Here is a 16,149-nt window from a genome sequence, read left to right on the forward strand (position 1 = left end):
GCCAGCAGCTGCTCCTACATGTCTGAGAGCAAATCAGAAAAATCCTAGTCATCTGTGTTTTGTGGAAGAAACTGGTCAGTTTGATCCTCCTCTTTCTTGACAGCTCTCAACAGGAGATGGTCTGCTCGAGAGTGCCACTGATTGAGTAGATTTACATGAAACGTTTTTTCTTTCTCCTATACAGTGGCATACTAATGTCATAGGGTGGCAGGACCCAACTTCCTACATACTTCAAAGGGGCCTTGCCAGCGTGCTAGCAGCTTCTTGTTCGATGTTGGCAGAAGAAGGAACACCTCTTGTCCTGGCTGGAACACTTTGGCTTTAGTTCCAATATCATCAGTGATTTTTCTCCTCAACTGTGTTTTCTCCATATTGTCATGCACCAATTTAGCCATCTGCTCCATTTTCTCTCTCATTTGGAGGACATACTGGAAAACAGGAACTGGCTGGGGACTCTCATGATGCTCCCACTCATCCCGAAGCACATCAAGGGGTTCCCTGACTTTTCTCCCATACAGCAGCTTGCAGGGAGAGTAACCTTTGAAAGCCTTCTCCATATGAAGTTGATCTGATGAAAGCCCTGGGACAAGTACAGCAAAGTAAAAATGGGGGAAATGGCCAATATGGCCACTAAAGTCAAAATGGCGTGCTTCTTGTTTCATTTTTCCTATTACACCTCCAACCTTTTTTGTTTGTCTGGTCATGATACACCTGGGCTACAATTTTAGTGCAGACCGTTGAAAGCTAACTGAGGGGCTTTTCCTTAGATGGCACCGTTGAGCCATTTTTCCACGCCCATTTAAAATTACTCAAATACAGTTACCTCAGGGGTTTTGAATTCCCTGCAAAGTTCGGAAACAATTTGAGCATGTATAGGCCCTGAAAAAGCCCCAAAAGGGAAATACAAATCCTTTGAAATACAATAGGGCCTCTCACCGGATGTGCTCGGGACATAAGAAAAATCCTTGCAATTTCGATACGAGCCAGCAGAATCAACAGCTTAGTATGCCATGGACATGTGAATATGGTGCTGAGTTTTTCCCAGTAGTTTTGGAGGACAAATGTTTTGGAATCTGTCACAGGATGACACAGCTGATATGCTTTATGTGAAGCACAGTGTTTTCGTGTCAGCAGAAAGACTTTTCTTAGAAAATCATCGGATGCAACCTGAACATTTTATCACTGATTACCCTCATTATGGCATACTTACTTATATTAGGCAAATCTATTCAAGCTACAATTTATGATTCTATATGTGAGGTGAGGGGGCTGGGAGAGCACCCTCGCCTGCACCACAGAGGATCAATCAGCGCAGGGGAGCTGATGGGTCCTCACGCTTAAAAGGCAGCGTCTTCGCTGCCTCAGAGACTGAGACACTGGAGAGAAGCCGGACTAAGCTGCAAAGGTAGTCACTTTATTTTAAGTTTATGTATGTTCACATGTGTGTGGTGGATCAATAAAGTTTTTTAAGAAGCAACACTCCCTACATGGGCATGGTGTGACGTTTACTTCGGTCGTAATCCCATTCGACGCACTCTAGCGTATCGTTTCTGAAATAGATGAACCACAACAAATCGCGGGAGTTGTTTTTTCCCAGAGTTTTTGGGACGGTAGACATGCCAGATACCAAAATTAACGTGTAGAAGCACTACAAAAGTGGAATTTTCATAATATGTCCCCTTTAAGGTTTTTTCTAAATTGGTCCCCCCAAAACTCTTCCTCCTATCAATCAGGCATCCATATCGGTTTTATGGAAAGAAGTTAACCTCTTAAGAAACGGGTGAAATTCGCCTAAAACGTCTGTTTGAGGACACCCAAATTAAATTGAAAGCTGTTCTTGAACCATTTGGAGTACATGCATGATCTTGGTCTATTTTGAAAGGTAACATTCTGATCTTCCTTCCCCAACAGTCAGAATCACTATAAGTGCTACTGGCATTGAGTATTAGCAGTTGGCACACAGTGAGGTAGAAGGTTTTATTTTCGCCTGAATATTTTTGGTAAACAGATGCCTGCTGACGACTATAGCTGGGACTTATGAGCTGCAAAACACAATGGGACCCTAGCATGAAGCATTGACTAGCTCAAGTTCAAATTTGAACACAATACCAAAGGAAATTAATATTTTACAGATGTTTTACTAAGGGCATGTCTGGGCGTTTTCCAAAAAGGCCAATTGGAGGCTCCAAAGGACCCTTGGTATCCATGGTAACCAAATAGGCTAAAAAGGCTACTTTTACACTAAAAATCATACTTTTATATAAAGGAGACAAAACTGGTCATATGGTTAAAAATGTATTCAAATATACATCTTTCATATTTTTTGATACATGCCAGCCATTGTAGCAGTCACGACCGGGGACGAAACACAAAGGCACACCGCAGGAGGAGGCTTGTGGAGGACTTTGTAGTGCCCTATCAGGATGTCACCACCCATGCACCGCGATGGATCTATATGGGAAAAAATAAGTCGGAGCAATTAGAAAAGCCGTACAGATGCGGTAAATATCTATCCATGATAATTAACATAAATAATACTTAGCTTTCACATGTTTTTGGCAACATGCCAGGCATTGTAGCAGTCGCGATTGGGTAAAAAACACAGAGGCACATCGCAGGAGGGGCACTTCATTGGTGTCTTTGCATGGCACAGCCTGCCCCTCAGCCGACCATTGGTGCTGTGCCCAGAGATATAAACCAGCCTGTGGTGTGTTGTGACTGGAGCAGGAGGTGGTACGGTTCTGGCTGTGGTGGGAGATCCCACCTCTGCCAGCTCCATGATGAGGGTCTCTCTGAAAGTCGTCTGGGCCATAGGTAACTTTCCTCTACCTCGTGCAAGGTCTTTTTGGAGGAGAAAGGCATTCACTATCCCGATGTCCATGAAGTGATAGATCGTCTTGTGGAGGACTTTGTAATACCCTATCAGGGCGTCAGAGAGGTCCACTCCACCCATACACCTGGTTGGACAGAAAAACACAAGATTGATAAAAATATACTATAACTATATGAAGTACACAAATTATTACATTTCAAAGCGCATAAAACATCGGTAAATATATAATATGTACCTGTTGTATTCCTTCACTGCTGGTGGAACCAGGATGTTCTTCAATGACCACTGCCCATCTGCACCTTTGACTCTCCTCTGCACTGTCTCCGTGCATGGGCCGTGTGGAGTGTTGAGCACATGGAGACGTCCCTCGTGTCTCGCCACTGGACAAAGAGGAGGGAGTCCTTCCTGATCCAACGGATACTGCCACGGGAAGACTTCGAGACCAGAGCGTTGACATTGCTTTTTGGGAAACCAATTCTGTTTGTGCGGATGGTTCCACACGCCCAAATCCTCTTCTGAAGGAGGTCGCGGAAAAGGATGGGACTTGTATAAAAATTATCCACAAAGAGCTTGTAGCCCGATCCCAGCAATGGTGTGTCAATGAGCTTCATTACAGATTCGTAACTCAGCCCCTTGCCAGTAACTCCCTGTAACTTCCCCTGATAGACAAAAAAGTCCCATGTATAACCGTTCCTGGAGTCCGCCAGAATGAAGAGTTTGTAACCCCAGCAAACAGGTTTGTTCTTCATGTACTGTTTCAGTCCAATGCGGGCTTTGGAGACAACCATGCGCTCATCGATGGAAATATCTTGGCGCGGGTGATAATTCCTTCTACAGGCGTCTCTTATGTTGTAGATCGGTTTGATTTTGCAGAGTCGGTCGAAGTCTGCTGTGCCTCTACTTTGTTCGTTAGCAGCATCCGCCACCAAGCTACTGAGGTGAAGTGCCCGGGAGATTCTGAGGAACTTCCCACCACTCATTACATGTCTCGGGAATGGCAAATTGTACAGTTGGCTCTGTCGCCAATAGTCGTTAAATCCACAGCATTTTACAATACCCATGTAAATAACCATGGACATGAATGAAAACATGTCCTGTATTGTCAAACTATTTGGTTTGGTGGGTGTGGAGTAGTTCTTCGAGCCAAAGTCATTTGTGTTACGAAGGACTGTCGGTAAAATGGAGTCAGTAAAATACATTTGAAAAAGCTGCAGGACTGTGTACGTCGCTGTAGAGATCTGCTTCATCAACATCATTCCATCTCTCTCCAGATGGGATGGCTGACACACCGGCTTGACTTCGGCTGCTGCCGCTTCTCCCTCTCGCCCTCCCTCTCCCTCCCCGTCCTCTGCCTCGTGGTCTTCTCCTGCTGGCAGAACCTCTCTGTGGAGTTGGGGGATTAGGCTCCTCTCCTGAGGAACTGTCCTGCTGCTCCACTCTACGTGGCCGCTTGCTGGCTGGACGCGAGGTAACCGGCTCCCAAGCTGTATCTGAATCAGATATGTATCCATAACATTTTGTATTGACTTTCGACATGTATGCATTCTACACAAACAAACATCTTCCCCCACATGTATATGCAAACCTGTTCACATTCCCATCGTCAAACAAAGTAAACAATCATCTCTTCCACATCTAAATCCACACCTTTTACTAATCAACAACACGAACACACACACACAGTAATTTATAAGTTATATATTATAATAAAATACGTACTTGTCAAGAGTAATGTCTCGTCCTTCCTGAAACATGGCCTCTGCCCCGGAGTCAAACGACTGGTCGCTGTCTTCCTCTGATACGTCATCATCAGACTTGTCGCTGGCATGCCGATAACACAGATCCCTGGCTTGTTCGGTCGTGAAGTTTCGTTTCTCTAAACGTTTCACCACACCATCCAAAGCAAGACTGGATTCTGCGCACGGATCTCACAGCAACGCTCTCTGACTTTTACGCACGGGTCTCAAAAGCACTGCTCACTTACCGTACTTTTACGCACGGAGATGAGATGCTCTGGAACCAGGTGTTCGCTGTTGTGCAGTGACTTGCTGTGTGTTTATATTTATCTATCAGGTCGCGGAGGACACGTAGGCGCTGGAAAATGTAATTGGCTAAACGATCATAACGGTCATAACAACAGTCGATTGCAGTTGGCTGAGTCTGTAAACGTCAGAAGAAGGGCGCGCACTGTCTGTAAACGAGGGCTCTCGTTGGCTTTTGCCGGCTGTGGACAATCCCTTCCTTCTCCAATTGGGTCGAATGAGCTGTCCATCTAAAGGTCAGAGTGCAGCCACCATTTTGAGATCCAGAGAGCTGCTTTGATTACATGCTAACATAAGTTAGGACGGAAAATAAGTCAAAGTTGGCACGTAGCTGCTGGCTACTCTGAGATTACGCATCAGCTGGCTGTGGCTATTCTTTGATGAAATAGTGTGCTATGGAGTGATTATGTTACTGGATTCGATCGTCTGGACCTTTATCAATGTACTAACACCGTTTTTGTTGGAATGTTATCGATCTGTGGATTAATATCATGCTTCTTAGGTGAGTGACGTCGACTGTCTTAATTATTTTTTTTGGTAAGTTGTCTGACTATTACGTTGATTGTATTGGCTGTGGTGATCAGATCTTTAAATGGTTTACATCAGTGGAATCAGGAGAATCTTAGCTTTCTAACGATATGTTGCATTAGTACCTAGCTGTACGACACAGTTCTTTAAATAAAAATGTTTGACGCTGATCGATAAAAAACCACACCTGGCGGGCGTATCATGTCCCGAATACGGGCCATGATAGCTCAAGCGGTTAAAGACCCAAGGAATCATGCTCTTAATGACCCATTAGTCTCCTAGATGTGGAAAAGCTATTAGTGAAGATGCTTGCCAGTCTCTCCCGCTCCATATATCACCGGATAAGTCTGGATTTATAAAAAAAACTAATTGTTTTCCAATCTCTGTAGACTTAATAACATTTGATCCCTGCTTCTAATGGTAGGATTACATCAGTACTTCTATGAATATGAGTGTGAGGAGTGTCACAAAAAAACATGAGGGTCTTGTGTCTGGTCACCTTGAGCTCCTGAAACTGGCCAATCCAGAGCAAGATGCCTCCTCAATGGCTGGTGTCACAATCTTCTCAATCATTTCCGTCAACACAGTGAAAGTTGGTTCCACAATGAAGTCAATGAATCCTGCAGGAAACAGTAAGCATTTCAAACTTCACTTGTGTACAATGTGGTTTACCAGAAAATCTGACATTACATCAAAAACTGAACTGAGTGTCAAATATTGTAAGTAATTCACATATAGCCCCCAGACATGCTGCACATTTACAATTTATTATGTTTGCACCCCTATCCATTTGTGTGTTGGTTGATTGCGTCATTGGGCAGGCGGTTGAGATTATACCAAAGGCTTAAAAGATTCTGTTTCATTCAAGTTTTCAAGTCTTAGCCCTTGCACAATGTTTCACCTGCATGTGTGAAATTCAGTAAACAAAGACCTACAAAAAAGCTTTTGGGGGCTGTATCCTGAACCTAATGAATAAAGTCAGCCAATTTGAATTTTGTCTGCAACATCAGTGCATTTTGGCTAAATAAATGTCTTGATCTGATATTCCTACATAATTACCAGTTTGAAATTTGATGACGCACACACACAGACAAGTGATGCTCAACAGGTTAAAAAATGCTTTCCATTACCATTTCGGATATAAACAAAATGTTGCAGACTGACATTGTGGCAAGATTTTGGAACACTTTTATTGATTTCTTAGGAATGAATCAATGGACACGTTTGTTGGGACCTAGTGTTTGTGAGCAATAGTTAGACCTACATGTGTAGCCAAAGCCTGCAACCACATGTTTCCCTTGTTCTGAAGACAAAGGACAGCTTCAAGAACTCAGTCTCCTTCAACTTCACACCTAGGTGTTAAACCTGCCCCTTCGAACCACTATTGGTCACTCTATGCACCATGACCCATGAAGTCACCAGGCCAATAAAAGCCCAGCTCCCCTTCTTTTGGTGTAGCTCTTCTGCAAACCCAGCCAGGGAGACCTCTCCCTACTCAAGCTCTTCTAACCTCCAAGCAGGCCTGCCTAGACGAGACTGCTAAAACCTTTGGAAAGTAAGCAATGCCATGGCCTATCTAAGGACTTTTAGTACGAGCAATTGACCACGACACAAAGTTTGACCAACAGAGGCACAACAACAGGAGCCACAACCAGCAAGACCGCTTCACTCTGTAAAGGTCACCTAAGTGCACTTTATGTACCAGAAACATGTACATATTGTGGTATCACCAGAGGTTTTACCACCAAGCAGGGTGTAGGGCAGTGCGTTTCAAATGAAGGGTCCGGTTTATTTAGTTAACAAAAGTCTCTCCGGAAGCAAAACATAAAAGTTCATCAAACGGTAAATATATCCTCCAAAAACTTGCCCGTCATGTAGATCCTTCTCAAAGTAGCTTCTTCCACGTCTCATGCCGGCCGCTTCGTGTCTGTCTCCACTCCTTTGTGCTCTCCTCTCGCTCCCACACCTGAGCTCCAGCTTTAATGAGGGCTGAGGCACTGGGTTGATCTCTCTCCATATCACAAAGGCTTTGTAGGAAGAGACCTTGATGATGATGTGAAAGAAAACCAGAGGCCAGCGCGCAGTCATCCTCCTCACTAGACGAAAAACTGAATTTCCGTCAAAGGAAAGCTCTTAGAACCCACCCAATCCCTTGCAGTTAGTGGCTGTTTATAGGACGTGAGTTCCGCGTTCTCCAGCGACGATAACACTTGGAAAGGACAATAAACATCACAAGGGGGGGCCGCGGCGCAAAGGTGAGATCTAATTAGTAGATGGATTGGAGTGAAGCCGCTGGTGACGGCTTCTCTCGACTCACCATTTGAGGAAACGAAAAGTCACTCATGATTGGCTGGTAGATCTGCTGATATTGGTCACCCTGGGTCATTTCAGTACACACGTGGGTAAACCCCTCCCACACAAAATTAGAAACTCCGTTAGCTGTAGTTAGCCGGCTCCCGCTAGCCGCGGAGCCACCTAGCTTATCACGTAGCTTAGCCTTAAGTAGCAGCCCCCTGACTAGTCCCGTGCAGCAGGGAGCCCAGGGCAGCTGGGTGACGGTCCGGAGGGGGCATAGTGCTAGTCTTAAAAAGCCCACGATTAAAGAGCCACCAGCTCACGTTTCAAATAGATTCGCTCCACTCAGCGAGGCACCCGCTGATAAACAAACTCTGATCATTGGCGACTCGGTTCTGAGAAACGTCAGGTTAGCGACACCAGCGACTATAGTTAATTGTATCCCAGGGGCCAGAGCCGGCGACATCGAATCTAAACTTAAGTTAATGGCTAAAACTAAAAAAGGTAAATAAAATAAAATCATAATTCACGTCGGCAGCAACGACTCCCGGCTTCGTATGTCGGAGATCACTAAATTGAATGTTGAGTCCTTGTGTGCTTTTGCTAAAACGATGTCGGACAAAGTAGTTTTCTCTGGCCCGCTCCCTAATACAACAGGTGACGAAATGTTTAGCCGCATTTTATCTTTTAACCACTGGCTGTCGAGGTGGTGTCCTGTAAACGGCGTGGGCTTTGTAGATAATTGGCTAACTTTTTTGAGAAAACCTGGTCTTGTTAGGAGAGACGGCGTTCATCCCACTTGGGATGGAGCAGCTCTCTTATCTAGGAATATTACTCAGTCTATATCATGACAACCCATAGTTGGGACCAGGAAGCAGAGCTGCAGTGCTAAACACTTATCTGCGCTCCCTCTGGATCAGTCACATAACCCCATAGAGATTGTGTGTGTTCACCGTCCGATTAAATTATTGAAATTAAACCAAAACAGAGCGAGAACTCCACACAAAAATCGAATACAAATTAAAACAACCTGTGAAACAACACAGGAAACCCAGACTTTTAAATGTGGTCTTTTAAACATTAGATCACTGTCAAAAAAGGCTCTTTTAGTTAATGAAATAGTCTCCGATTACAACATAGATTTATTGTCCCTTACTGAGACGTGGCTGCATCCTGATGAATATGTCAGTCTAAATGAATCTACTCCCCCCAGTCATATAAATTCACAGGTTCCCAGAGAAATTGGGCGAGGAGGTGGAGTTGCTGCCATTTTTAACTCCAGTCTATCAATTAATCCTAAACCTAAACTCAGCTACAAATCATTTGAATGTCTGGTTCTTAGTCTTCCACGCCAATCTAGGAACCACCAACAGCCAATCATATTTGCTGTAGTTTACCGTGCTCCGGTGGCTTATTCTGAATTTTTAAAGGAATTCCCTGAGTTTTTATCAAACTTAGTCTTAAAGACCGATAAAATTATTATTGTTGGTGACTTTAATATTCATGTTGACAATAATAAAGATTGCCTTAGCATAGCATTTATTTCAATACTAGACTCTATTGGTTTCAGTCAGTGTGTGCACAAACCTACTCATTGTTGTAACCACACACTTGACTTGGTATTAACTACAAATTCTTTAAAAACCTGAGTTCCATTGAGATCGACCACCTCGTTGATAGCTCTGCAGACTCATTACGATTAACATTAGACTCAATAGCGCCTCTAAAAAAGAAAAATGTCAAACATAGTAAATTAGCTCCGTGGTATAATTCCCAGACAAATGAGTTAAAACAATTATCAAGAAAACTAGAAAGGAAGTGGCGATCCAGCAACCATGTTGAAAATCTAATAGACTGGAAGAATAGTGTTAAAGAATATAAAAAGGCTCTCCACAAAGCAAGAGCCGCCTACTATTCAAAACTAATAGAAGAGAATAGAAACAACCCCAGGTTTCTTTTCAGCACTGTAGCCAGGCTGACAGAGAGTCACACCTCCTCAAAAAAACCCTACTCAAAAAACCCACTCTAGACCCAGAGGTTTTAGCCAATTACAGGCCAATATCTAATCTCCCCTTCATGTCTAAAATCTTAGAAAAAGTTGTAGCCAATCAGCTGTGTGAGTTTCTCCAGGAAAATAATATATATGAAGACTTTCAGTCGGGGTTTAGAGCCAATCATAGTACAGAGACAGCCTTGGCAAAAGTCACTAATGAACTTTTAATAGCCTCAGATCAGGGACTTGTGTCTGTTCTCGTTCTGTTAGATCTCAGTGCAGCATTCGACACAATTGACCATCACATTTTATTACAAAGACTCAAACAGTTAATTAACATTAATGGAACCGCCCTTAACTGGTTTAAATGTTATTTTTCTGATCGCTCCCAATTTGTGCAAATTAATGATGAGTTATCTGTGCGCACCAAAGTTAACCATGGTGTTCCAAAGGGCTCTGTGCTCGGCCCAATTTTATTCTCATTATATATGCTTCCACTAGGAAACATTATCAGGACACACTCGGTAAATTTCCACTGCTATGCGGATGACACCCAGTTATATTTGTCAATAAAACCTGAACAAAGTAATCAATTAACTAAACTTCGAACATGTCTCAAGGACATAAAAACCTGGATGACCCGCAATTTTCTCTTATTAAACTCAGACAAAACAGAGGTTATAATACTTGGCCCCAAACACCTTAGAGATGCATTATCTAATGATATAGCTGCGCTAGACGACATTGCCCTTGCTTCCAATGAAACAGTCAGGAACTTGGGAGTGATCTTCGATCCTGATTTATCCTTTAATAGTCACTTAAAACAAATTTCTAGAACCGCTTTTTTCCACTTGCGTAATATTTCCAAAATTAGACATGTCCTTTCACAAAGAGATGCAGAAAAACTAGTCCACGCCTTTGTTACATCGAGACTGGACTATTGTAATTCATTATTATCAGGCTCCAGCAGTAAGTCGTTAAAGACTCTACAGCTTGTCCAAAATGCCGTAGCACGTGTCCTGACGAGACAGTATTAGCATCGCTACACTGGCTTCCAGTTAAATCTAGAATAGAATTTAAAATTCTTCTCCTCACCTTCAAGGCCCTTAATAATATAGCGCCTTTTTACCTTAAAGAGCTGTTAGTACCTTATAAACCCACTAGAGCACTCCGCTCCCAGAATTCAAGCCTACTTGTCGTCCCTAAAGTCTCTAAAAGTAGAGTAGGAGCCAGAGCTTTCAGCCATCAAGCCCCTCGGCTGTGGAATCATCTACCACTTTCAGTTCGGGAGGCAGATACCATTTTTTCATTTAAGAGTAGGCTCAAAACCTTCCTTTTTGATAAAGCTTTTAGTTAGAGCTAATTAGTGCGGAAGAACGTAACTTTTTCTATTTTATGACACATGACACACGGAGCTTCTCTTTCCAGCTTCTCCTTCCTCTTCTCCTTCCCTGGAATCCCTTTGCTTTTTCACCTGGAGATCCAGGGCCTCTGTGGCCGCACCATGGATTGCGGTTTGTGGATCGCGCACCAGGGGTCGCAGTGTTGGATCCAGTGTGGCGGATTCTGAGTTATGTGGGCTGATCGTGGTGCTGGTGGCAGACCCTGTGTCGCGTTGGCATTGGGCACGGGCGGTGGACCAGGACCGCGGTGGTGGCTCGTGATGGGTCCTGGTGGGCGGCGGTGGACGGTGACTGAGGACAGGAGTGGCGTCTGGTCTGGATGGTGGATCGTGGTCTGGATGGTTGCTGAACATGGACTGTGATTGCAGCGGGACTGCTTGGCATGTCATGTTGGGGTTGTCCTTCGGGATGTCTACCCTCATCAAATGCTGCTAGAGACTTTACTCTTTAATCTTGAAGACTTTAATCTTGATGATGTTTTCCTGCACGTGGCATCTATTGCACTTCTGTCCGTCCTGGGAGAGGGATCACTCACTTGTGGCTCTCTCTGAGGTTTCTATGTATTTTTACTCTGTTAAAAGGGTTTTTAGTAGTTTTTCCTTACTCTTGCTGAGGGTTAAGGACAGAGGATGTCACACCCTGTTAAAGCCCTATGAGATGAATTGTAATTTGTGAATACGGGCTATACAAATAAAATTTGATTGATTGAATATTAATAATAAAAATGTATATATAGTTGTTACTAATGTATATATTAATATATATTATTATTTATTAGTAAGCACTGCAGCTAATGAAGATTATACATTCATTCATGTGATATGTTGAACATATTGTACTGGGAAAAAAACATGAACAAGGTATTTGAGGAGTCATAGCTTTATTTAATTACAGAACAAATATTGTACAAACAACTGGCTTAGCCAGTGAAACAATAATCAGGTCAAGCTTGAAATGTGTCTTTGCAGCCTCTGGGTCATACGTTCTTTCTGGGACTCTGTCTGAATCTTCTCCAGTGTGTAGCAACTGTGGTGTGTAGCTTTGAGATCACAAACTTGGATGAGAACAGCTCTCTTCCTCTGACTGTGAGCAGCTCGGGCTTGTTCTTCTGAACCAAGCCAACCACGGTGATCTTCCTCTCCAGCAACTGCTGCGCGAGTTCGTAGGAGGTGAAGTAATTGTTGCATGTGACGTTACGACCTTGTAGTCCCTCCGTTACAGCGAGCACTACCAGCAACCCTGTGTTCCCTTCTGGGCGTCGCTGCCCGGCTTTCCGGTGTACACTTGCATTGCAGAAATGTCGCCCGCCCGCTCTCGGAGTCCCACAGGCTGGCGGCGGCCTCGCCCCGGGACCTGTACACCCCAGCTAAGATCAGCAGCCCTACATAGGCGCGCAGGTCGTTCTCATCCATCCATTTCCATTCGTCACCATATTTTGGACGACCCTCCCGGTTCATCATCTCCAGGATGATTTTCTCTACTGTCGGTGTGATGAACAGGCTGAACGACGATGCTATGTCACCAGTGCGGGACTTCGCGTGCATCGTGGGGCACGGACAGACCCCGCTTAGAGCCGCAGCAACCTCAGAGAAGGAGCAGCTGCTCCCCTCCGGCATACTCCATCTGGTTGTCCGTCCGCTTCTCAGTCTGGCTCTTTTGCATCCTCTTCGGGCTCAGTGGAGGGATCCTCGGAGAATAGCTGTTACAATAGGGAAACGCGCCTGAGGTGATATCGTGGGTATGGTCAGGGATGGTGGCACACGGTGAATAGGACACAGCCTTCTCTATATACCCCTCTAGATTACAATTGGAATCAGGTGTGGGTCTGACTGACCCCACAGTGCAGCACCCCAGGGCCCTCCCAGGGGGTCTAACTGCCCCCCCCAGAAGAATCGAGAATGACATCCATCCAATGGTCTCAACTACATCCAGGAGAATTGGAAAATGACAATCCTTGGTTCACCCTAACCCTCTACCTGACCGGCCAGGGCTTGCGGATGATCACACGCATGCACGCAGATACACACACACACACTCTGGGTCAATCCGACCCAAGAACAACACAAGGGTTAAAAGGCAGCGTGTTAGCTGCCTCGACACACTCTCCGACACAGATGACTCTCAGGACCGCCCCGGACACAGAGGACTGAGAGAACACTCTTGAGACACACAAGACCCTGGCATACTCAGGAAGTGACCAGAAAAGACTGAGCTCTAAAGCTAGTCACCATTAGTTGAAGGTTAATTTTGTTTGTTTAAGTTTTTTTAAGTTTGTCCAAGTGTGTGTCTCGACTTAATAAAATTCTCAAATCCGAATGGTTCGTCTCTGGCTGCTGTGGTGAGAGCACCGTGGCATGGTCTACTGCCACACAAATATTTTCTCCAAAAGCAACATTATGGATGTAGGGTATGAAATTTTAATCTCATGAGAGACAGTTAATACACCAGAATACAAATACTAAGTAGCACAGATGTACTCCAATCGTGTTTTTAAAACACACATAAAAACAATACATTTCAGAATCACGAGAAACTACTTTTCATTAAACTCAATAGTTCTCTCATACATCAGCTATTTTCTGATAAGCTTGTCTAATACACATGCCATAGCCCTAAAACCACTGTAATCATAGTAAAAAAAAGTGTGGAGGGTGTTAGGAAATGCTCAGATCTAGCTCGTCAACCCTGGTGATAATCTCCCCAATAAAGCGCCTCCATGAGACCATGAGGAAGATAATGTCTATAAATGGTCTGTATTTATATTTATGGTCTGTATTTATATACCACTTTTCTAGTCATGATGACCACTCAAATCTCTTAACAGTACAGCTCATGTCATTCGTCCATTCAAACACAAATTCATATGCATCCATATATGCAACACTTGGCTGTGGCTGAGGGGTAGAGTGGTCGTCCTCCAACCTGAAGGTCTGCAGTTTGATCCCCAGTCTTCCCCATCTTCATGCCGAAGTGTCCATGGGCAAGATACTGAACCCCTGAATTGCCCCTCATAGAACAAACAAAGTGCTGCTAATAGATGCACTGTATGATTGTGTGTGTATTTGTGAATGTAAAAACTGTACTGTAAAGAGCTTTGAGTGTTCATCATCAGACTAGAAAGCGCTATATAAATACAAAACCATTTACCATTTGTTCAGTAACTTGCCCAGGGACAGTCGTGTAGATCCAGACTGGTGTGTGCTCACGCTATTATCGCCAATAATGAATACACGGGAGACACGGGAGAACTACTCATAAACCTGTATTAGTTTGTACACAGAACAGAGGATTGCAACAACGTATGCACGTAACATAAAGGATCGTAACAGTGAGCGTGAAGGGACAAACTTAGGCGGTCAATACACCACACATATCGAACTGCCGACCTTCTGGTTAGAGGACAGCTTTCTACCACATCAGCCACAGCCGCCCAGTTCAGAGCTGATAACAGTGTCAAGGTGTTGTAAACATGATCCTGTGATCTGAGCAGTGGAGTTAATATGTCACTTCCTGTCTCTGTCTGCTGCACCCGGCTTTCCTGCTCCGATGCTGTTGTGAACGCATCCGTCGCGGTGTGAATCGTTGAAAGGCAGACGCTTGGTAAACTCAGTAGCCAATTTTCCAGATTTGACCCAGAGGTCATCTTTGAAAACAGCTTATGACTGTTGAATGGCAAAAAACTGTACTGTAGTGCTTTGAGTGGTCATCAAGACTACAAAGGCCAGATATAAATACAGACCACGTACCATTGCTTTTAACTAATAGACTAACTAAATAACAAAAACTAAAAAAATTGGCGGCAGGAGAGCATGAGTGGCAGTGAAGCTGGGCAGGGATCATATTGAACCCAAAATTGATTTCTCATAATGTAAGTGCTGCACATATATTCACTGCATGAATGTGTGTGAATGGGTGAATTGCAAAACACTACAGTAAAGCGCTGTGAGTGGTCATCAAGACTAGAAAAGCGCTATATATAAACAGACCGTCTACTGTTTACTATAATTCAAATATCCTAATCCACATATTTTATGTCCACTTATTACAATTTAACCATAACCATATTACAATTTAAGATTCTAGAGTACATGTGTCAAATAAAGCTTTTCTATCTCTCTCTCTGCAGGTATCTCTGACTTTCACCCACCTCTCCTCTCTTCCCCTTTTTCTCCGCTCACCCCAACTGGTCGAGGCAGATGGCCGCCCAAAATGAGTCTGCTTCTGCTAGAGGTTTCTTGCAGTTAACGAGGGAGTTTTTTCTTTAAACAGTCACCAAAGTGCTGCTTTTTGTGGAAACTGTTGGGTTTCTCAATAATTTTCAGGTATCGTCCTTACTATGTAAAATGCCTGGAGATAATGTATATTATGATTCGGGGCTATACAAATAAAATTGAATTGGATTTCTTTAGAATTTGCTCAGTCTGTAATGCTTTGTTAAAAAAAGCCTCCTGGCCCCCAGTTTTATGTTGTTAATCTGACTCAAACTCAGGACATAGAGGGGGCATCCATTATCCAGAAAGTCTGTGGATTGATACCCAGTTCCTCCAGCTCCACTTTGGGCAAAATACTGATCCCCAACTCTCCCTTGTTGACAGTGAATGAATGGTGTGCGATATGGGAATATCACTATATATATACACACAAACCGGCCACTTAGGCACACCTGTTCAATTGCTTGTTAACACAAATAGCTAATCAGTCAATCACATGCCAGCAACTCAATGCATTTAGGCATATAGACGTGGTGAAGACGACTTGCTGAAGTTCAAACCAAGCATCAGAATGGGGAAGAAAGGGGATTTAAGTGACTTTGAACGTGGCATGGTTGTTGGTGCCAAACGGGCTGGACTGAGTATTTAAAAAACTGCTGATCTACTGGGATCTTCACGCACAACCATCTCTAGGGTTTACAGAGAACGGTTCGAAATAAAGCGGAATAAAGCCCAACATTTCATCAAGGGCCCTCAGCAACTTAGTCAGAACAACTAAGAGAAACCCCTGTGTGACGGCAAGACACCTAAAGAGGATTACCTGATGAAGCCTGGTACAAATGCT

General features: G+C 43.8%; 1 protein-coding gene across 1 annotated transcript in view; it reads right to left on the reverse strand.

Annotated features, from left to right (window-relative positions):
- Positions 1-16,149, reverse strand: part of pde1ca (phosphodiesterase 1C, calmodulin-dependent a) — a 142,337-nt gene that overhangs the window by 37,772 nt on the left and 88,416 nt on the right. The window contains exon 14 of the mRNA XM_053412856.1: positions 5,903-6,023. Within this exon, the coding sequence (XP_053268831.1) occupies positions 5,903-6,023 (121 nt within the window). The remainder of the gene's footprint in view (positions 1-5,902; positions 6,024-16,149) is intronic.

The sequence above is a fragment of the Pleuronectes platessa genome, chromosome 20 (assembly GCF_947347685.1).
Source record: "Pleuronectes platessa chromosome 20, fPlePla1.1, whole genome shotgun sequence".
NCBI classification, from domain to species: domain Eukaryota; kingdom Metazoa; phylum Chordata; class Actinopteri; order Pleuronectiformes; family Pleuronectidae; genus Pleuronectes; species Pleuronectes platessa.